General features: G+C 38.0%; 1 protein-coding gene and 1 long non-coding RNA gene across 2 annotated transcripts; both read right to left on the bottom strand.

Moving 5' to 3' along the window:
- Nucleotides 1-9,568: 9,568 nt before the first annotated feature.
- Nucleotides 9,569-14,635, bottom strand: LOC124116657. Its single transcript, XR_006858144.2, has 4 exons — nt 13,031-14,635; nt 12,604-12,694; nt 10,886-10,975; nt 9,569-10,485 (listed from the first exon to the last, which is right to left on the bottom strand). It is a non-coding gene; the product is annotated as an uncharacterized LOC124116657 (long non-coding RNA).
- A 46-nt stretch (nt 14,636-14,681) lies between these two features.
- LOC124118015 lies at nt 14,682-18,375 on the bottom strand. The gene is made up of 2 exons (XM_046480050.2): nt 18,073-18,375; nt 14,682-15,668 (listed from the first exon to the last, which is right to left on the bottom strand). The coding sequence occupies exons 1-2, from the start codon at nt 18,239-18,241 to the stop codon at nt 14,965-14,967; spliced, it is 873 nt and encodes a 290-aa protein (XP_046336006.2). The 5' UTR covers nt 18,242-18,375; the 3' UTR covers nt 14,682-14,964.
- Nucleotides 18,376-19,301: the final 926 nt, after the last annotated feature.

Here is a 19,301-nt window from a genome sequence, read left to right as displayed (position 1 = left end):
CATTGTGTATTCAACTGTATTAATGAATGAAAACCTAGCAAAGAGCTATATCTTATTTGTGATATACCAGTGTCAATGATATACATATTATTCATGTATGGTCTCTTTGAAACAGTCATAACTGTGTAGCATTGTAAAATCTTGACTGTCCTTGACGAAACTTACACCAGATCACATATAGTGTACATGTGTACAGTTGTTAAAAGCTATATCTACCTATTGTGTACAGTTGTTAAACGTATAATATTTAGGAGTTAAACCTATTGTGTACAGTGGTTAAAAGTATAATATTTAGGTGAGGTGAGGTGAGGTGAGGTGAGGTGGAATTGGCTTAACGTCGCGACCAAGATTATTGCACTTATATAGCGACGTGCATGTATAAGTGTGAGTAGCTGCTTGTACTAGTCCGGACTAGTCCGATTTATAGTGCTAGCCCACTGGGATACCATGCCGCAGTTTAACATGAATACCCCACTCAGACACAGTTTACTGATTCCGAGCCGACCAGTCCTTGTTTTAGCCGCTTAAATGCCGAGCGCCAGACACGGTAACAACAAGTACCATCTTTTAGCGTCTTTTGGTACGACACGGCCGTGGATCGAACCCCGGACACGCAGCGTAAAGTTTCATATGTTAAATTCCGTAAGCCAACGTGAAACGGAAGTTCTTGAGAAACTTAAGTAAGCCTGTCATGGTGTACATCTTCACCTAACGCCGCTTTTATGAGGTGAGACCGCTCATTGAAACGTCAGTCAAAACAAAGAAAAGTGCCAAATGTCAAGCTCTCTGTGGTCCTAAAACTTGAAATACAATCTCTAAGTTTCTTCCATTTCTTTACATATATAGTGTTTTCAGTCTAAATTGTCTACATACTTGAATAATGAATATCTAGTAACAGCAACTCTGCATTTTGGCACCGATAATTGTACATATACTCATATACAATGGCGAGAAAAAAGTACTTATCTATTATAATTAGCTTGTTCTTCGGCGGTGATTCGGTCGTCAAATAGGTTGTTTCAGTCTGAGGAAGATATTGTGATTTGATCAACCAATCAGAATCGTGTAATTCCACATTCGTGGTAGAATGACGAGATAAACCTACTATTTATTTAAACCTGTTGCATATAGATTGTATTGCTTGGACTCAACATGACAAATTCCATTTTTGGAGTGACAGGTTGTAGAAACAGTGACAAAAATGCTGAACTAAATTACTTCTTAATTTTTTTTTATTTAACTGATTTTAGTTACTTTGGCGTTGTACGTATGTACCATTTGGTTTGAAATTAGTAGCAGTAATACATATTCAGAATTACCATCTTCCCAACCCTATCTTCGCATTGACTTACTTCCGTTACCCTTCACTGTCAATGTGCAGGCAAAATGGTTGTTTGATGGGACAGTGCTATTTACAAATTGAATCCGATCTGTAGTTTACATTAACGTGATGAGTGATTTACTGGTGAAAATGAACCAACTGGCACAACCATTGCCAACGAAACCACCTTTCAAGTTTGTCTGACGCTTCCCTGCACGACATGAGAGACTGTTCATATTTTGCAGTCTGTGTTACTTATTATTGTGTATGTTCTAAGATCATGTTTTATAAGCTGTTGTGATCATATGCTTGTGCATTGTACCAGTTCATAACCAAAGACATATGGTAATGTTCTCATAGTGAACGTGTACAGTTATAATCGACAACCACTTAGCTGTCGATAGAGCGACGTATTCATACCCAAGTTGTGTGAAAAAGTGGATTTAGATCTTAATACCTGTTTTTAATGGTAATTTTACCAATCAAAATCAAACATTCTTCAGTGTCATGGTAGAATACATATTCATAAGTTACTTTTTGTCTAGACAAAAAGTATGGATGAAGAAGAGTTGCTTATAAAAAATGTTTATGAATGTTTTTTTATGGTACCCTATTTATCAATATTTCCTTGCAGTTTATGCACTCCATAACCTATCCTAACGATTGATTTATGCCTTTGTACGAGTACGAGTACGAAGTATCTAAACGTCTTAGAATGTGGCTGATTGCAAAATAAGAATGTCGTATTTTGTATATTATCACATCACTTTCATATTGTACATTATCGTTTGTGAAAACTGTGTTTGTATCTAATGTTCATGTCTATTGCTACACATGACGAAAGGAAGCAAAAGAGTTAACAACATTCCAAATGGCCTTGACAACTAATCAGTTATCGATATGAACATAAAATGACAGTGGATCAATGCCTAAATTCATTTGCAGTCGTTCAGTTGGAAAATGCAGATGCCCTATTAGACATCACAACAGTTGCTAAAGGACTGTGTTCACTCCAGTGACTGAAATCAATTCATGTTTAATGCTTTTCAGCGCAACACATGCGCATTCAAATGATATTTTACTTTTCAAGTTGCAGAGACATTATGATAACATTGAGCCCAGTATTCCCCTTTATGTATTGTATGATAGCATTTTGTTGGTGAGACTAGTGTTGTGTGTAATGAAACTGGAACATCACCCATCAGTAATCATTATAAACCAATTACAGCAAAATTAGTATATAGCTTAGACCGGGATAAAAGGTTGCAGATTGGTGAGTGGCAGTTGTTCATTGTTCATTGGTCGTACATTGTATATAGAGTACATGGCCAAAGCCATATATATATACACACCTCTGAGTTGTTTATTCCCTTCCTTTTACACACACACACTCACACGCGCGCGCGCGCATGCACGCACTCACACATACACACACATACACACACACACAAACAAAACAACACACACAGCGTATGTTCTGAATATACGTCAATTTGTTTTCAATGCTGCTGTGGTTTAATGTGCCACGTGAGACTATCGGAGGCACTTGATGGTGTTTGTATGTACAGAGTCACCATTTCATTTGTCCAATACACTCAAATAGTAGGTTGACATGAATTACTTTATTATCATGGATTCAACGGATGTTATATGGTTATGTGGGTGGGGGGCTGGGAGATAAAATATGTTTTCAGCTGCAGCTATAAAACCATATATGTTTCTATTTAAATCTATGAGCCTGAATTTGTACTAACATAATTACATCTTGACTGATACATATTCATGCATAAAGAAATCATACACATTCAACATCAACTGATTAACATCTGCTGAGTTGCGCATCTTGTCATTGAATGAACACGGTCACTGTGTAGCACGTGCAGACCGTGCTTGCGCTGTGCCTTCCACGGTTTGTCCCCCCTACGTGTCATGTACACATTTCTATACAAAATTACATGATAGTTTCTTAAAGAACTTCATCCGTCATGGGTCTTAAATTAATCAAAATTCAGATTTTGTTGGGTACAGGGTATTCATGGTCAAGTACCGTATTGATGTTTCATACACTTTTCTGGATTTCGAGTTATTTTTCAATTCATCGTTCTCATTTGGAGTCAAACGGACTGTACCTTGTTTTGCTACCGTTCTTGTAACAGAACATGACAGACCCTGCTTCAACAAGATAACACAAGGCCCCATACAACATCTTGCTTTGGCCAGACTTATCACCCATAGAACCCTTGTGGGAACACCTTGACTGTCAAATAAAAACACGACCAGGTTGCCCTTATAACAAGGATCAGTCAGCACAGACGCTCCGAGAAGAATGGTGTGAAGTCCAATTTCAACTTATTATACGTATCCAACTTCTTCTCGTCGTTGAGTTGGACCCCGCATTGATTCCCGTGGTGGGCATACACAACACTCAAAGACAATTGTGGAATTCTGAAGATTTAAAGGAGTTTCATGTCCTGATTTCAGGTTTGATGATCGAACAACTGACCCCATCTTTCAAACTAGACACTATATCGTCTTTATTGTTTTCATTCATGTTATAACTTGTAATGATGTTGATATATAATTCATGCATTTGACAATACAAGTATGTTTATGTTGTATTGTTTAAATTCCGCTTAATGGGTATTTTACATGACAGTCAACAGCTGTCTCAGTCATATCACAGAAGGACAATTGAAGTCAATGGCCTTATCCAAGGATACGACACCTGCTATGCCCTCTTGAAAGGGAAGATTTGAGTGAGTGAGTGAGTTAGGTTTAACGCCGCTTTTAACAGTATTCCAGTTATATCACAGCGTGTCATCTTAATGTGGGAGGAAAGCCCGAAGTGGTGCAGGTCTCAGACGTTTACCATTTCGGTGAAACCCACGAGCAGGTATGGTGCTGACAAACCTAGAAACCTAATTGTGGCGAACGGGATTCGAACCCACAATCATAGGCTTCTTGCGTGCCCAAGGGATGCAACTCTGCACAGCGAATCGCGGAGCCTTAGACGACTGGGCCACCTGTGCTGTTGGGAACATTTGAAATGATTATTAATAAGTAAGTGTTACAGGCATACTGTCTATCATGCTCATGCCTCGATGTCAATGATAACGTCTTTGTTCTATAATACTCAGTATTTATAAGAATGACCATGATGCGGTCGAGAGTGAGTGAGTGAGTGAGTGAGTATGGTTTTACGCCGTTTTTAGCAATATTCCAGCAATATCACACCAGAAATGGATCATTGTGCCAATATGACATCACCTTGCATTAACCCTTTGACTGGTCAAATTGTTGAGCTCTTTGTAGACTTTGAAACCATCCTTGAGCTATGTGAAGCTCAAGAGGGTATTGTTATACATAATTTTACTAAAGTAAATGCAGACTGTTTGTTGCGATGTAAGGTTTGTCTTGACAGAACAATACTGGTAAAGTTATGGCGAAATGTATGATTTATTGTCAATGTTTTTTCGGATATTATGTAAACGACGTCATGTATATAAAAGTAATTCTCAGTACAATATTATAGTACTTAGCTGGTCTAGAAAAGTTATTACTAGTTATACAATCACTTAACTAACACCTGTCTAAAAAATCACAGTCTCCGATAACAGATTTCTTTTTATGTGTCATCATATATTACATTACATTACATTACATTACATTACATTACATTACATTACATGCACATTATAAAATAAATTATATTACTTAATTAAATTTATATTCAACTTGATCATCCAATATTCGTTTTATCTATGCAGATCTTAGCAATACCCGTGGTATAGTTACATGTTACTGCCGTCAGATGCAGATCTACAGAAACTATAATACCCTAGAAAGGGCTAATCTATACTTCATGGGACAGATACTCTGTCTAGTGATTGTTAGTTTTAAGCTGTTATATTTTAAGCGAATAGGCTTAAATGTAGTTTAAAATGTTGTACAAAATGCTAAATATGATTGAAACAAGCAAACGAAGTTGTCAGAATGTCAAAATAAAATATATGTAATCGCTTTTGCAGCGGGATCATGAAGCTCCTTTGACCATCAAAAATAAATAATTCTCAATTGTGTCCTTATGTATTTCATGTTCTTATCGATGACTAAATATTTGCTTATACTCGTATATCGTTTAGGAATGTTGACAACTTCAACTTTCTAAATATAGATACTAGTATTCAATTAGACAAACCTTGTTGTCAGCATCAGGTTCTCTGGGTCTCATCGGACACACCCCAATGCCAGATTGCATAGCTCCTGTGTAGATGTCATCGTAACCTAATGCTGCAAAGCGAAAGAAAAGGTGTATTTTTTGTGCGAAACACCTCCTCAAAGGGTTATGTAATTATGATTGCATATGTTAAGGTATGTGGATGACACACACATCTTTGACATTTGCATAAGCAAACGGAAAGCAAACTTGACCATATATAATAAGAAACCGTGTATTCATTAGATTCAACATGCTGTCATATCAAAAAGTCGAACAAGAGGAAAACATACAACATGAAGTATTTGATACAAATAGCTACTGGTGAAGTTTGTGAATGCGGTTCCTATCGCATTGCATTAATTGTTTTAGTCACAAATCCGCTCTACTTATCTCACTGTCAGTTTATCCGGGGCTAGTTTGTCTCTCTCCCGCCAGTTCATATAGGAACCAACCCACTGATATATGAGCGAAATTTACCATAACGGTCCTTTTCAGGAAAAACACAGTCATATGACACAGTTGAACCAATCAACTCAAATCGAAAGGGTGCACGGAAATCACGCACGCACGCACGAATACTGTGTTAGCGTTGGGCGTCTCAACGTGCGTGATTCCCGTGCACCCTTTCGAGTTGAGTTGATTGGTTCAACTGTGTCATATGGCCCTGTGACGCAGGGGTAGCATTATGCAGATGGCTGTTTCAATGAACGCTAGCTCGTTCCACCCGTGACGAACAGGTCTGGTTGTTGATGAAATATAGTGTAGCTAAATAGACAGATTTTGTATTCATGCACCGATTGTCTTTAAATGTAATATCCAGTTATGTATGACTGTTTAATAATCTCATACCAACTTTGACTGGAGTAGGTCCGATAGTTTTTCAGATATTGTAGTTAACGTCGGTACGTTAAATTACATTGTTTTACACAACCATATTTATTGACATAGTCATTTGGGAGACAATTAGATACATTGATGTTACACAAGCATATACATGGACATTGAATACATTGACATAATTACAATAGCATCGTAGTTAGAGTTGATACATGTATACTGGACAAGGTTATTCATTAACACCACAGACATCCAAGTGAAATATATTTGTATTGACCAAGCTTAATTATGATATACACATGGACACATTGGACATTTTAACGTCTTTTGGTATTGACATTGCTCTCTGGGCGGACGCTCTACCACTAGACCACGGAGGAGCGACATAGAAGGGACCTAACTCGTAATAGCCATTGGTGGCGCTACGATCGAGCCCAGAAATTCCAGCCTAGTTCCACTATGTGTATCCATAGGAATCTTTCCATGTCTGTCTGTCACCGAACTGATCGTTATCGGCGCATGCTTCAAAAGAAAATCCTTTCAACGATATTGATTTTGTAACGTACCGAGTCCCTTGTATATATCGATACAAATTATCTATTGTAAACATCGACACCAGTTTGTTATTGATGATGATATTATTTCAGTATAACCTGTTCTTGCAGACAGTCACGATAGAAATCACTCGCTATCATATATGTTGTTAGTAATTCGAATCTATTGATCAATAATTCTGTTTGCGGAGTTCACTTCAATCGTTTCGGAAGCTTTGTCATATACAGGTCTATCAAAAACATACATAGCTGCATGCATGTACTCTGTTGTTTTATGTTTATGTTCGATATATGGAAATTGTGTTCTGTAAATTGTTGTTTATATCACCAAGTTATGTTACATAAATGTATACATGTATAACCAACCAACCAAACCAACCAAACCAACCAACCAAACAAAAAGGATTGATTGGTTTGAGCATATACAAGCGCACTCAAGTGCGTTTGGCAAAAATCAAATGTACGTTTGGCCAAGTGATCTCGCGTACTTGAATAAGGAATGCGAAATCTGAATCTATTGATTTTTATTATTATTACATTTTCTAAAGGCAGGACATGTATCCATGATCAATATTATTGTGCCACCACTGTAAGTATAGGTTTGAGTCGGTGGCAGTTGCAAATAACAGTAACGAAAGTCAAATAAATTCAGGCCAATATGTAATTTAATTAAGCGAACAATATTTCACAAATATTTTTTTGCTGAGAAGTTTAAAACTGAGCAAAATGATACAGGAATATTCCAGTCGTGTTTTCGGAACCTTAAAAAAACCAGCAATTAGAGGAATATTCGCTATTCATAATTGTGATAGAATTTAGGGTACCTTACTTAGATTTATACCATAAGATACCTGGGAATTCAGGGTACCTGCTTGTGATATATGGCTATACATATGTGGGTATGTGGGATACAAGGTTGAGATATAACTTAGGGTGGGTATGTAAGGTACCTGGTTGTGATATTTCCGGGTATGACAGATGACTGTGATATGTTATACCTCTTTGGATATGCTGGTGCGTAAATTATCTGACTGTGACATATACCTTTCCGTTTGTGGGTATGTGTGCGCGTTTGTTGTTTAACACCGCACGCAGCAATGATGTCCTAAAAGTTGAAAGTCGTCGCATAGCATAACGTCATTTATGTCTTTGTGGCGGTTGGGTAGCCTAGTGGTTAAAACGTTAAAAGCGTTTGCCAGTTACGCCGAAGACCCGGGTTCCATTCCTTACACGGGTACAATGTATCAAGCCTATTTCTGGTGTCCCCCGCCGCTGATATTGCTGGAATATTGATAAAAGCGGCGCACAACAATGCTCAGCTACTCACAATCACAAACTCATTCATGCCTTAAAGTTTAAATAATCCTGAAATTGCCTTGCCGCAGAGGATAGACCTGCCAAGACTATTTGCCGCAAGGTGAGCAAGGTACGTGACGTCATTATGACAAATGTGCTTTGTTTCGAGTGAACTGAAAGGTAATCATTCAAACTATAATTGAAACAGAAATTTAGATCCGTGCATTTGCCACCTCCGTCAGGTTGGCGTTCCCATCAACGCGAGTTCAACCACTCTTTCAGATGCCTCATCCATATTAACCATTTCAAGGGTGTGTAGCAATGTTCTTTAAACTATAAAGTCATTGTATTATACCATCGTGGCGTCATAGCAGTAATGACGTCATCAATTAAGAATTGACTTTCACTTTGTGTGAGCTCATTTGAGTATGTATGAAGGTTCAATGAACTCACACAAAGTAAATGTATTTTTTATTTCACGACTTGATACCTCGAAGGATCTTCATTTAGTACGTGTGGTTTCTTGTTTCATGATCCACAATAACATGTTTTGTAGTTTGATTACAACAAATAGATTCAATTTATATCATCATCAGTTAGGAAAGGTCTTACCCAGTAAATAAGTCACAGTAACGGCGCGTCGTAATACATTTTCCGAACGTCAAAATGGAAAGTTATATAATGTAAACTTCACATTAAACAGTGTAATGTAACGTTATATATTTAGAGATACAGGTTATAATCTATTTGGTAAAAACATTTAGAACACTTTTATATACAAATGGAAAATGATGTTTTCTGTAGGAGGAAATATTGCTCCACTTAAGGTTTATTTGTTTTATTATTTAAATATTATTAACGATTACCATGATGACGCATCAAATGCCTTCATTATTGATCCCTACTTTCATTTCAGATAGATTGAATTATTATAGAGTTTATCTTAGAACGGCGTATGTTCCTTTTTGAACTGCGGCGCCTTAGACAGATGGTGGTATCAGTAAGAAAGATTTGGTATTTTATTGTTTCTCGCATCATTCTGTTCTGACAATAAGGTTCTGTTTCCGGTGGTTTTCAGAAGGATAAGACATTGCTTGTCTGCATCTGACCATGTAAGTAGCGTTGTAAAAGATCTTGTAGCACGGGGTGGTAGAAAGGATCAGTATGTACCCTGCGTTGAATGGACAGTTACTCAGTATAAAAAGAATATTAACGATTGGTTTGATGAAATAAGACATTTTTGGGCATCAGGTATATATTTTACAGGTTATTTATGTAAGGAATCGCTTAATGTGGATTTGACCATTATTTTCGATACAAACATTTATAAATGACGTAATACATGGATACTCATACGATCTGATAAAACATGAACGAAAACGTTGAAACATATATTAATATATTTAATGTAAATCTACATTTTTCAAGTGGAGAAAACAGTTAACTGATTCTTTTATTACACTTCAGCCCCAAGTTACATGTATTTTGGGGCGGAACGTTGTAATCAAATATCAAGTCTATTGGAATAATTTGTTTAATATTTCAAAGATGAGTTCAAATCTAAGATGGATAAATACATATTTAATATAAGCAAGATTTCCAAAATATACGCACAGAATAAAAGATAAAGACACACATTTTGATGACACTGAGAAGATTCCTTGGTACAAATATTGATTAGTACAATCAGATAATGTCAACATTTTGCTCAGTCAAAAGTTAACTCAAATGAACGTTGCTGAAATGACAGATCAGATATCCTGACACCACTGATCTCGTCGTTGGCGGTGTTGCTGTGTCAAAAGGATACCATGAACATGTCGTCTGGTAAAATGCCTGCCTCGCTTATGCAGACCTGGTATTGCTGTTGATGTGAAGTGTGCGGTGGTCGTCAGTTGCCGTAGGTGGCGTACCCGTATATGCAACGTTCCTGGGAGGGAGGTTGTCACCTGATCTGGGTCGGTCACGTGTTGTCCCGTGTTGTTGATATCGGTCCCACAGTCTTGTGACAGTGCATGGGGACACACTAATCGCCCTAGCAACGGCTGATCTGGATTCCCCTGCTTCCAAACGGCCGTTGTAGTGGCATTTGATGGCGGTCTACAGTCTGCGAAATACAGGTGCACTTTTATACTGTTGGTGATCGTGTTGCACGTGCAGAAGAGGCTTATGTATTGGTCCCATGGTTTGCACGTGGCTGCGCTTTGGCGAATCTGCACATTTCTTGTCTGAAGTTTCCAGGGACTGCGTTTTTGTAACTGTAACGATGGGAATATGCTTGGTCTTTCATGACATTATAATTTCAAATGCTGTATCACTAAGCCGACTGTTTTGACTTTGAATACCGAATATATCCCTTTTTTCTTTGTTTAATGAATATATCTGGGGACATTGATTTTCGAAGTCATCTGACCAATTTCAAACACGAAAAAATGCCAAATGTTTTAAATATGAAATTTCTCAAACAATTTGTCTGTTCCTTAAAAGTTACATACTTTAGTGTAAACAGTATCACAAACCTACTTGTTTGTGATCTTAAGTATTGAGTTTAAATAATGTTATGTGCTGTGGCAATAGTTTGGCAAAAGAGGCGATCGAATAACTCTGTACAAAAACAAAAAAACTGTAATATGACATAAACGAGTTATGCACAATAACCTTCGCAGTGTAGGTTGAGACCAGTGTCCATCACCCTAACACTCTCCAGCCCCGCCCTTCTGGATGTAACCGGGTAGTTCTGAACCATGACTGTGGAATATATGTTACCTTATGAAACCAAAATCAACCTAAATTATATAAAAGCAATCTAGCCAGCTCTATTCCACAAATCAGCACCAGGAAAAATAATTCTTGGGGTGACTATTCCCTATTTTGCACCTTTTCTTGCTCACATAGTGTTCTTATTTAGAATTATATGCACTCTGTAATGTAATGATTTAAATGAATAGCAAGTAATGATCCATGGTCACTTGTATAAAACTCATGGCTTCTTTTATTGTTAGGACTATATGACAACACCGTCAAATTTGTAAAGTCCAATGGTGTGTGGACTTACTGTATTACACATACATATGCATACACATATATACAAATGCGTTCAGATTCAGATTCTGTATAACAGTACGTGGGGACAAAGGCCTACAATAAATCAAATGCATATAACATATCAATATATTACACGAATATCTTATCCATTTTATTATGGTTCCTCATTGATAACATCTACGCAAAATTTGGGGGTAAGACATTCAGGCAAGAAAAAGGCATCCCCATGGGCACCAATTGTGCTCCACTTATTGTGGATCTGTTTCTTTAAATGGATCGGAATTTCTGTTCGGATTGGCAAAGTTAAATCAAGGACATTTGGCCAAGACGTTTCGCTTAATCTTCAGGTATAAAGATGATCTGATATCGTTCAATAACAATCAAATAGCCAATTCCCTTCCACTGATTTACCCTCATGAGCTTTAAGTAAAGACTAGTGAGACCGCCTCATACTTAGATTCATGCATAAAGATTCAGAGTAACAAAACACTCTCTACAAGACTGTAGCACAAGAGTGATGACTTCAACTTTTGTGTTGACAATTATCAACTATCCCTCCAAGTCGAGCAATATTCCATTAACTCCAGCCTTTGGTGTTTACATTTCACAACTTTCAAGGGGCGGCATACGACTCTTGCTCAGAAGTTGTTTGATCAATGTTACACCATTTAAGGCCTCAGTAAAGGTTTCCAAGTTTTATGCTACTACTAGACATATGGTGGAGGATATTTCCAAATTTGACGCATCCGTGACTAAAATGATGCCCGATGCAATTCCCTTTTTGACTTGTACCATACGTTCTCGTGTTTTTTTTCAGATGAACAATTGACTTGTTAAGATTTATCACCATTAATATGTTCAAAATAAGTCGAGACTGCATCGTTGGACTGACCATTCATTTCACTGGAAAATACCTGACGGTACTTTGCACAGTATTTCTAGAATGTCACAATGCATTTGAGCATACAGTCATATTTATTGTGTGCATTGGTTACAAATAGAAAGCTTAAAGACTGATACTATATTATTAATCATTCATTAATTGCAGCAATATCCGCCTTGCATTTTTCAGATTTGTCTTTCTTGTAAAACATTCGTTGTAATAATATCACGCAGATTCGACTTAGCTGCTCTCTTTTGACTACGATTTAGCTGTCGCTTATTTGACCACACACACACATGCACGCACAAACGCACACACGAATTGTGACTATTCATCGTAATAGTGTATAGAGGAGAAGTATACGTAGCAATTATGCATTAACAAATTGCTATGCCTTAACTTTAGACAACCTAATCTACTGTTCAGAAATTACGAGTAAACTTCATACCACAACGGTCAACACAACTTGTATGTAGAACTGCAGGACTTATGTCATCGACCGCGCATGTACTCTATCAACACGGAGTTTAAGTCTTGTTCTGAAAAAGACAAACATTCAAATACAAGAATGCAGTAATATATGATTCCTAGTGATAATCCTGTTGCAAAGACATCAAAAAGGTAAATGATAATGAAAATAGAAGAGACTTACCTTTGGAAATTCATAATAGATGGAAAGATTCAACCATATGCAATACAGTCAAAGCAATTGGAACCATCAACAGTAATGCTAATAATATTAGATTTATCCGACAAAAGGCCGCATTGCCAAATCGAATCTGCTTGAACCATCAAGATATTCCATCTGAAACAATATATGCACATAGTGGATTCGTGTTAACGAACCTTCACTGAGGTAAAAGTATTTGACTTACCTCTCAATCACTTATGTATATTGTTCCGTTTTCAAGTGCCACGAGGTTCAAGTCATCAGTTTTCTTGAAGTTGATGTGTAGTTGACAAAGCGACACAAACGTAATTTCACATATAAAGTTTCACACTGGAACCAATTAGAAGCGTGTCGTATCCCGAAAAGAACTCCTTTTCATGTCTTAGCAGTGTCTTATTTGTTTCATTTGAATACGACAAGACACATCAATATTACTATAGACATAACGATAACAGAAGAACATATATTGTCCTTTTCCCAAAGCAGGTATATATCAGTATATGTATAATAAACGGCCACAAATGCCCATTATATTCGAATGTGCAAACACACGTAAATGCATTCTCGCACCTTAAAAAGCTATTTATGTCAATCAATGTAATATATGTTTTAGATGTTACACTTACAACTACAAAATAATCATTCTTGCATAACGTAAAGTAATTCAAGCAGCCTGTTGTGTAACATCAAGATTAAACTTTGTAAACATATACGAATTGAAATACAGTCTTATTTTTATGTAAACCAATACAGTGATATTTATGATTCATTTGGGTTTTCCATACGGTCATAGGACAATCACACTGAAATCAGATACCTTTTCTTTGTCTGATGGCACACCCTTCATAGGAGTCCCGTCAGATGTACCCTGAGCGAACTGTGACAGCCTAAATAAAATTGAAGGGAGTGTATGTTTTTTTATACCAATCAAATGACAGCTTTCTTAACACGGGGGCCTTGAACGTCGCTTCAAGTGTGTGACAGTAAATATTGCTTGAAGCCGCCTCAAAAATATTGCAGCGTTGCGCAGCTACAAGCGCTGTTTTAGTAATGTTTGGTATAAACAATGATAACCACAACAAAAGAAAATTCTGATCTCGTAGTTTGAAACATGAGACACACCCACAATATGTCACCATATTCAAAGTTTCTGCTGCAGATATTTCTTTACCACCTGTTCCCGATTCGGACATTTTGATTTGAACTGGTCTACAAATGTTCCCTCGTTCAGAAAAGACAACCTGCCAGGCTGTAGATCAAACATCGAAAACAAAGCGAAGCCAGTATTATTTTTTCGTTCGTTTACGTTCTTCGGATATGCTGCTCTGAATGCTTAGTTCGCTCGTACGGAGAATTTGGGGCCTGGTCGATGATTAGCTGCTCAGAAAGTTCATATGATAGACCTCCTATGTATTTTGCCAGATCTACAAGCAGAAGGTAAGACTATCAGGGTAAAAGAGTTTACTGAATTGGGTTTAAGGATGTCCTATGCTTCACGAAAAGATGTGTAAATCATTTCGTGCCTGATTTCAACCTTGATTTAAAACTACGATATATACACGTCTGCATTTTTCAATATCTCGTATAAATGAACTATTTGGATGTTTCCATTTAATGATAGTAATAAAGCATTCGTAAAAGACTGAGGAGAAAGTTGCGATCACCGAAAACTTTTAAAATGTTGTTTTTGGTATTTAATACGTAATTGTGTCATAATCTCGGTAATATGATTTTTTTGTTTGTTAATTAACGCCGGTCTGTTAATAATCGAGTCTGATTAATATCATGAGCATCGATCCACGAAATTGGGATCGATGACATGCATCAACCAAGTCAGCGAGACTGACCACCCGATCCCGTTAATCGCCTCTTACGACAAGCATAGTCGCCTTTTACGGCAAGCATGGGTTGCTGAAGACCTATTCTACCCCTGATCTTCACGGCTCCTCGGTAATGTGAAAATCAAACGTCAAACAGTAGAAGGTAAAGAAGGGCAATTCATTCAATATTTTAAATAATATTATTATTAATTTTCAGCTTTTATAATCCGAGTTTGTATATAAGTCCATTAAATATTTCATGCATCAACATTGTAACGATTTAGTTTTTATATGACGTAATCATCTGAATTAAAATTATTTACATTGGCGAGTAATCGGATCCTGCTGTAGAATAAACATTTTTGATTGGAATAATCAGCGGTTTCTTTGAGTACATCAACGCAAGAGTATATTGGATTGAAAATCCAATTTCCTTGTATAAGTCAATCGCCTTCTGGTTCTCAGCGAAGGAATTCACTTCAATTGTGTTTCCATCGGATACTTTGTCAAGCATCGTTCTAATAAGTTCGTGCCCTACGTCGTCAGTATCTGCATACGTTGGGCAGAATTCCCAAACTTTATTGGCTCTTTTCAGGGCGCCATAACCGATTACGTCTCCAGAACCACATGCCAGCGCCACGAAGACAAAGGTTGCGTCTGCAATGATGAATCTGTGAAACATAGTAGTTCTCTTTACCGGATGTATCCGTGCATCGTATTTCTCTAACCGTTCCAGAAGGACGTCAGCCAACGGAAGTATGCGAAAACCAGTCCCCGGTAATGGTGGAAGCATTTGGTTGGTTTTCTTCAAATACAAACTGTGAATGTCATGTAATGGTTTGAATGTTGTTAGATTAAGCTCAGGCTTAAGTGCGGTGATAAAGGCATTTTTATCTTGTACCCCTGCTAATAGTGCACTTTTCAGTTTCATTCCAATCCCGTGACCTCTGTGTTGCTTGTCGACAACATACATTCCACCCTGACAGGTTGTGTTGTCATCCAGGGTGAACATTTTGATGCAACCTAAACGTGAAAAAACAACCGAATTCAGAATTGTGTGAGTTCATGTATGTGAGTGAGCAAGTTGAGTTTATCACCGCTTTGGACATGATAACAGTGAGTGAGTGAGTTGGGTTTAACGCCGCTTTTAACAGTATTCCAGTTGTATCGCGGCGTGTCAGCTTAATGTGGGAGGAAAGCCCGAAGTGATGCAGGTCTCAGACGTTTACCACTTCGGTGAAACCCACGAGCACGGGTATGGTGCTGACAGACTAGAAACATAATCTGGGCGAACCGGGATTCGAACCCACAATCATAGGTTTCTGGCGTGCCTAAGGGACGCAACTCTGCACAGCGAATCGCGGGGCCTTAGACGACTTGGCCACCCATGCCCCCGGACAGGATAACAATGATATCAAGTGGCGTCAGTTTAGTTACTGTGGGATTTTAGCCAATTACCACTATTTGGTGAAACCTAAGCACGTGTGTATGGTCCTTACAAACTTAGAAACATAAACAGAGCAAAATCTTGGATTCAAACCTGCGATCATAGGTTTCTGGCACTTCTAAGTGACGCAACTCTGTAAAGCAAATTGCTGCCTTAGCAACATCATTCACTTACACATTTTACATATTTGTTCTTTTACAAAATAGTAGGGGATACTAGGGAAGAACCTAAAATGTCCACAATTATAAGGGATATTAGTTTCTAGTAATAGTTGAATGAAAATAATGAACGTATTGGGAACATATTGCAACTGGTAGTGCAGTTTGACACTAGATGTTATGACCGCAAACGATCTTGAAGGACGATAAGGGTAGGTTGGGAAATTGCCATTTTTGGATCAGTAGTGCGTAACAATACCATGATTTGTTAAACATTCATTCACTGGACGACGAGGTATACGGCGTTTGAGTCTCCCAATGGCGATTTGAGGTAGTCTGTCCCACTCCTCTCCCAGCGCCTAGCCAAGTTCAGCTAATGTGGCCAACGGCCTATGGCGTTGACGCACACGTCTCCATATCATGTCCCAGACATGTTCAATGGGGGAGTGAGTTTGGGCTCACTGCTTTTACATAACATTGTATGGATGTTTTGCTGCTGGAGGTGAGCATTAATGACGATTCGTGCACGGTGAGCACGGGATACACGCACACGCATTGCAAGTGGGACAAAAAGGGCGTCAGTATGTTGATAAATAGTACTGTCCAAACAATAAATGAAATCAAGTGAACCACAACTGAATGATAAGAAGAATCAATAAGATTGACAGAAATAATACGCCACAGAGATTAATCGACCTTCCTTGAAAGTGTCAAATCAGGAATGCAACCCCACGCACGTGTTTGGCGCTACTGCGTGAGGCACGTGCAAACTATAGGATGTGTGTTTGGTGTTAACTTTCAAAGTCATAACGTTCTTGCATGTTTGTCGTCTACGCTAATCCTTGGTCTAATACTTGGTATAAACATTTATATTTCACGATCCCCTACTTTTTTGGAAGAGTATAATTATGGTGGTTGTTTTAGCTTAAAGTGGGAGGACACCGGTTGAAGAGTTTTTGCACTCTGGTGTATCCAACTAGAACGACATGGTGCTGTCAAACCCATAATAACAGCAAATCCGGGTATGATTAAGGTACGCAACCCTGCACAATAAACAGTAACAGTAACTTAGATGCGGATGTCTGTCTGGTAACCTGAATATAATGTTATTACAATAAGTGGAAATACAGTAACTGTCATGAGCACAATACTCCGTGATGGTAATTAAGCCTGCCATGCACCTACGATATTCCCTATAGCTGCATAATGACAACTTTCAATTGAATTGATGAGCAAGCTGTTTGTTGAAGCCACATTTCAATAAACCCATTGAAGTTGGTTATTTGTGGAATAAAAAAAACAAAAAACAACTAAATTATCATTTGGGTTTTTACATTTTTACATACCTGACAATACCTGCACCGTAATGATTAAATGCACATTACTGAGCATTCTTAAATGTGTATTTAAACGTCTCCGTTCTACACACAAAGAACACTTTGAAGCGTATAATGTGCTTCTAATTTTAACGTGTACTAGACAATGTGACCACTGTGCATAGAATATTCATTTCATGCATTAAAGTAACAGTAACAATAGCTTAATATCGCTGTACATTAAGCGGATCAAGGCTACGAAAACACTGCTGTAATATGTGTGATTACAAATTGAACTATGCTATAATTGAATGAGTGATACGAATATACGAGCAATATTGCGGGAGAGGGCACCAGAAATGGTCTCCACATATTTTACCCATGTGCAGTATTGAATTCGGACCGTCAGCCACCAGATTAATCCACCTGATTATTGATTTTTAAAACTAACAGTACACAAAGGTACCACCAATGCTCAGTTAATCATTGAGGTAGCTTTAACTCACCAACGATCCTGCCGTCACTCCTTTCTGCCACCCACCAATCCGAGGGGTTGATGTCGTAACATTTTAGCAGATAGGGGAGTGTCTTGGTCCATCCTTCTTGTTCAGCGAGGCCAGCGAGATGTTTCACTTCAGACCGGCCAAACAGACGCCTGATCACAACACCGGCCATGGTGGTATGTTGAAAACAGTCTGACCCCTTCTGGTTCACACAACAGAGATGAAAAGATCTACGTTATCACAAGAATGTGTTTGAATGATTTGCACGGACCAGTGTGTTGTGGAGGTTGTGGCTAAGCCGTGTAATTATGCTGGTATGTAGGCTGGTAATGGCGTTGTCACCTGTGACAGTATCGTGTTAGTGGTTGTCAGGTCGCAGCCAATCATATTGGGATCGTCCACAGAATACGTGCGCCCTCTTTTCACAACTGCGTTTGTACACATTTTCATGACGCCTGTGACTTCCAGAAGTGTGGTTAGTTGCATATCAAGGGCTACCCTTGGGATTGCTAAACACGAGGGTAGAGACTAATTTAAAGGATAAAAGTTAGACAGAGAGGACTGCTTAATCAAGCTTAGAAAAAAAAGGATCAAATGTCGATTAAACACACTAACTTGTTAATATGTAACATGACTTAAGAACATGTCTTACAACTCAATTGACCCAAAACATGGTCGAATTGAGACCATGCAATGTTCGGTTTCGTGCAGGTTATCGTAAATACCGCTCCAGAAATAAATACCAATCAAGAATGAAAATACACCTAAGATAGCAATAACTTGCAGATAGTACCAGTGGCTATAATGGAGATGTGTCCGTTGCGAGTAAAAAGATACGCAAACTGTTTAAGGTTGAATTTTAAGACTTTCTGTTCAATGTAAACATGAATAGATGCCAAAATTGTTTGATTAACGTTTGCGATTTCTAAGGAATTACCATAAAGTATAGAATTGAGGTTGTGTACCATGGTATAGCAGAATGAATTTGCTCTTATGGTACCGTAATTTTGAACAAATAATGAGCAGTACTCTCCTCGCATATGGAACCTCAGGAACAACAAGGGTTTTCAAAGCTGGGGGCATTCAAGTTACTACATCCGAGACCAAGTCGCGAGGGAACGATTTGACATATTCTCGATCCGTACTCCAAGCTAATTATTCTGTGTTTAAATCATCAGTTTTGTTACGGATTCGTTTAACAGATCCTATGGAACCTGCGTTGGTCAAGTTTC

Source organism: Haliotis rufescens, unplaced genomic scaffold (assembly GCF_023055435.1).
Source record: "Haliotis rufescens isolate VD_foot unplaced genomic scaffold, xgHalRufe1.0.p SCAF_12, whole genome shotgun sequence".
NCBI lineage: Eukaryota > Metazoa > Mollusca > Gastropoda > Lepetellida > Haliotidae > Haliotis > Haliotis rufescens.
This window is presented reverse-complemented; position numbering and strand designations above follow the sequence as displayed.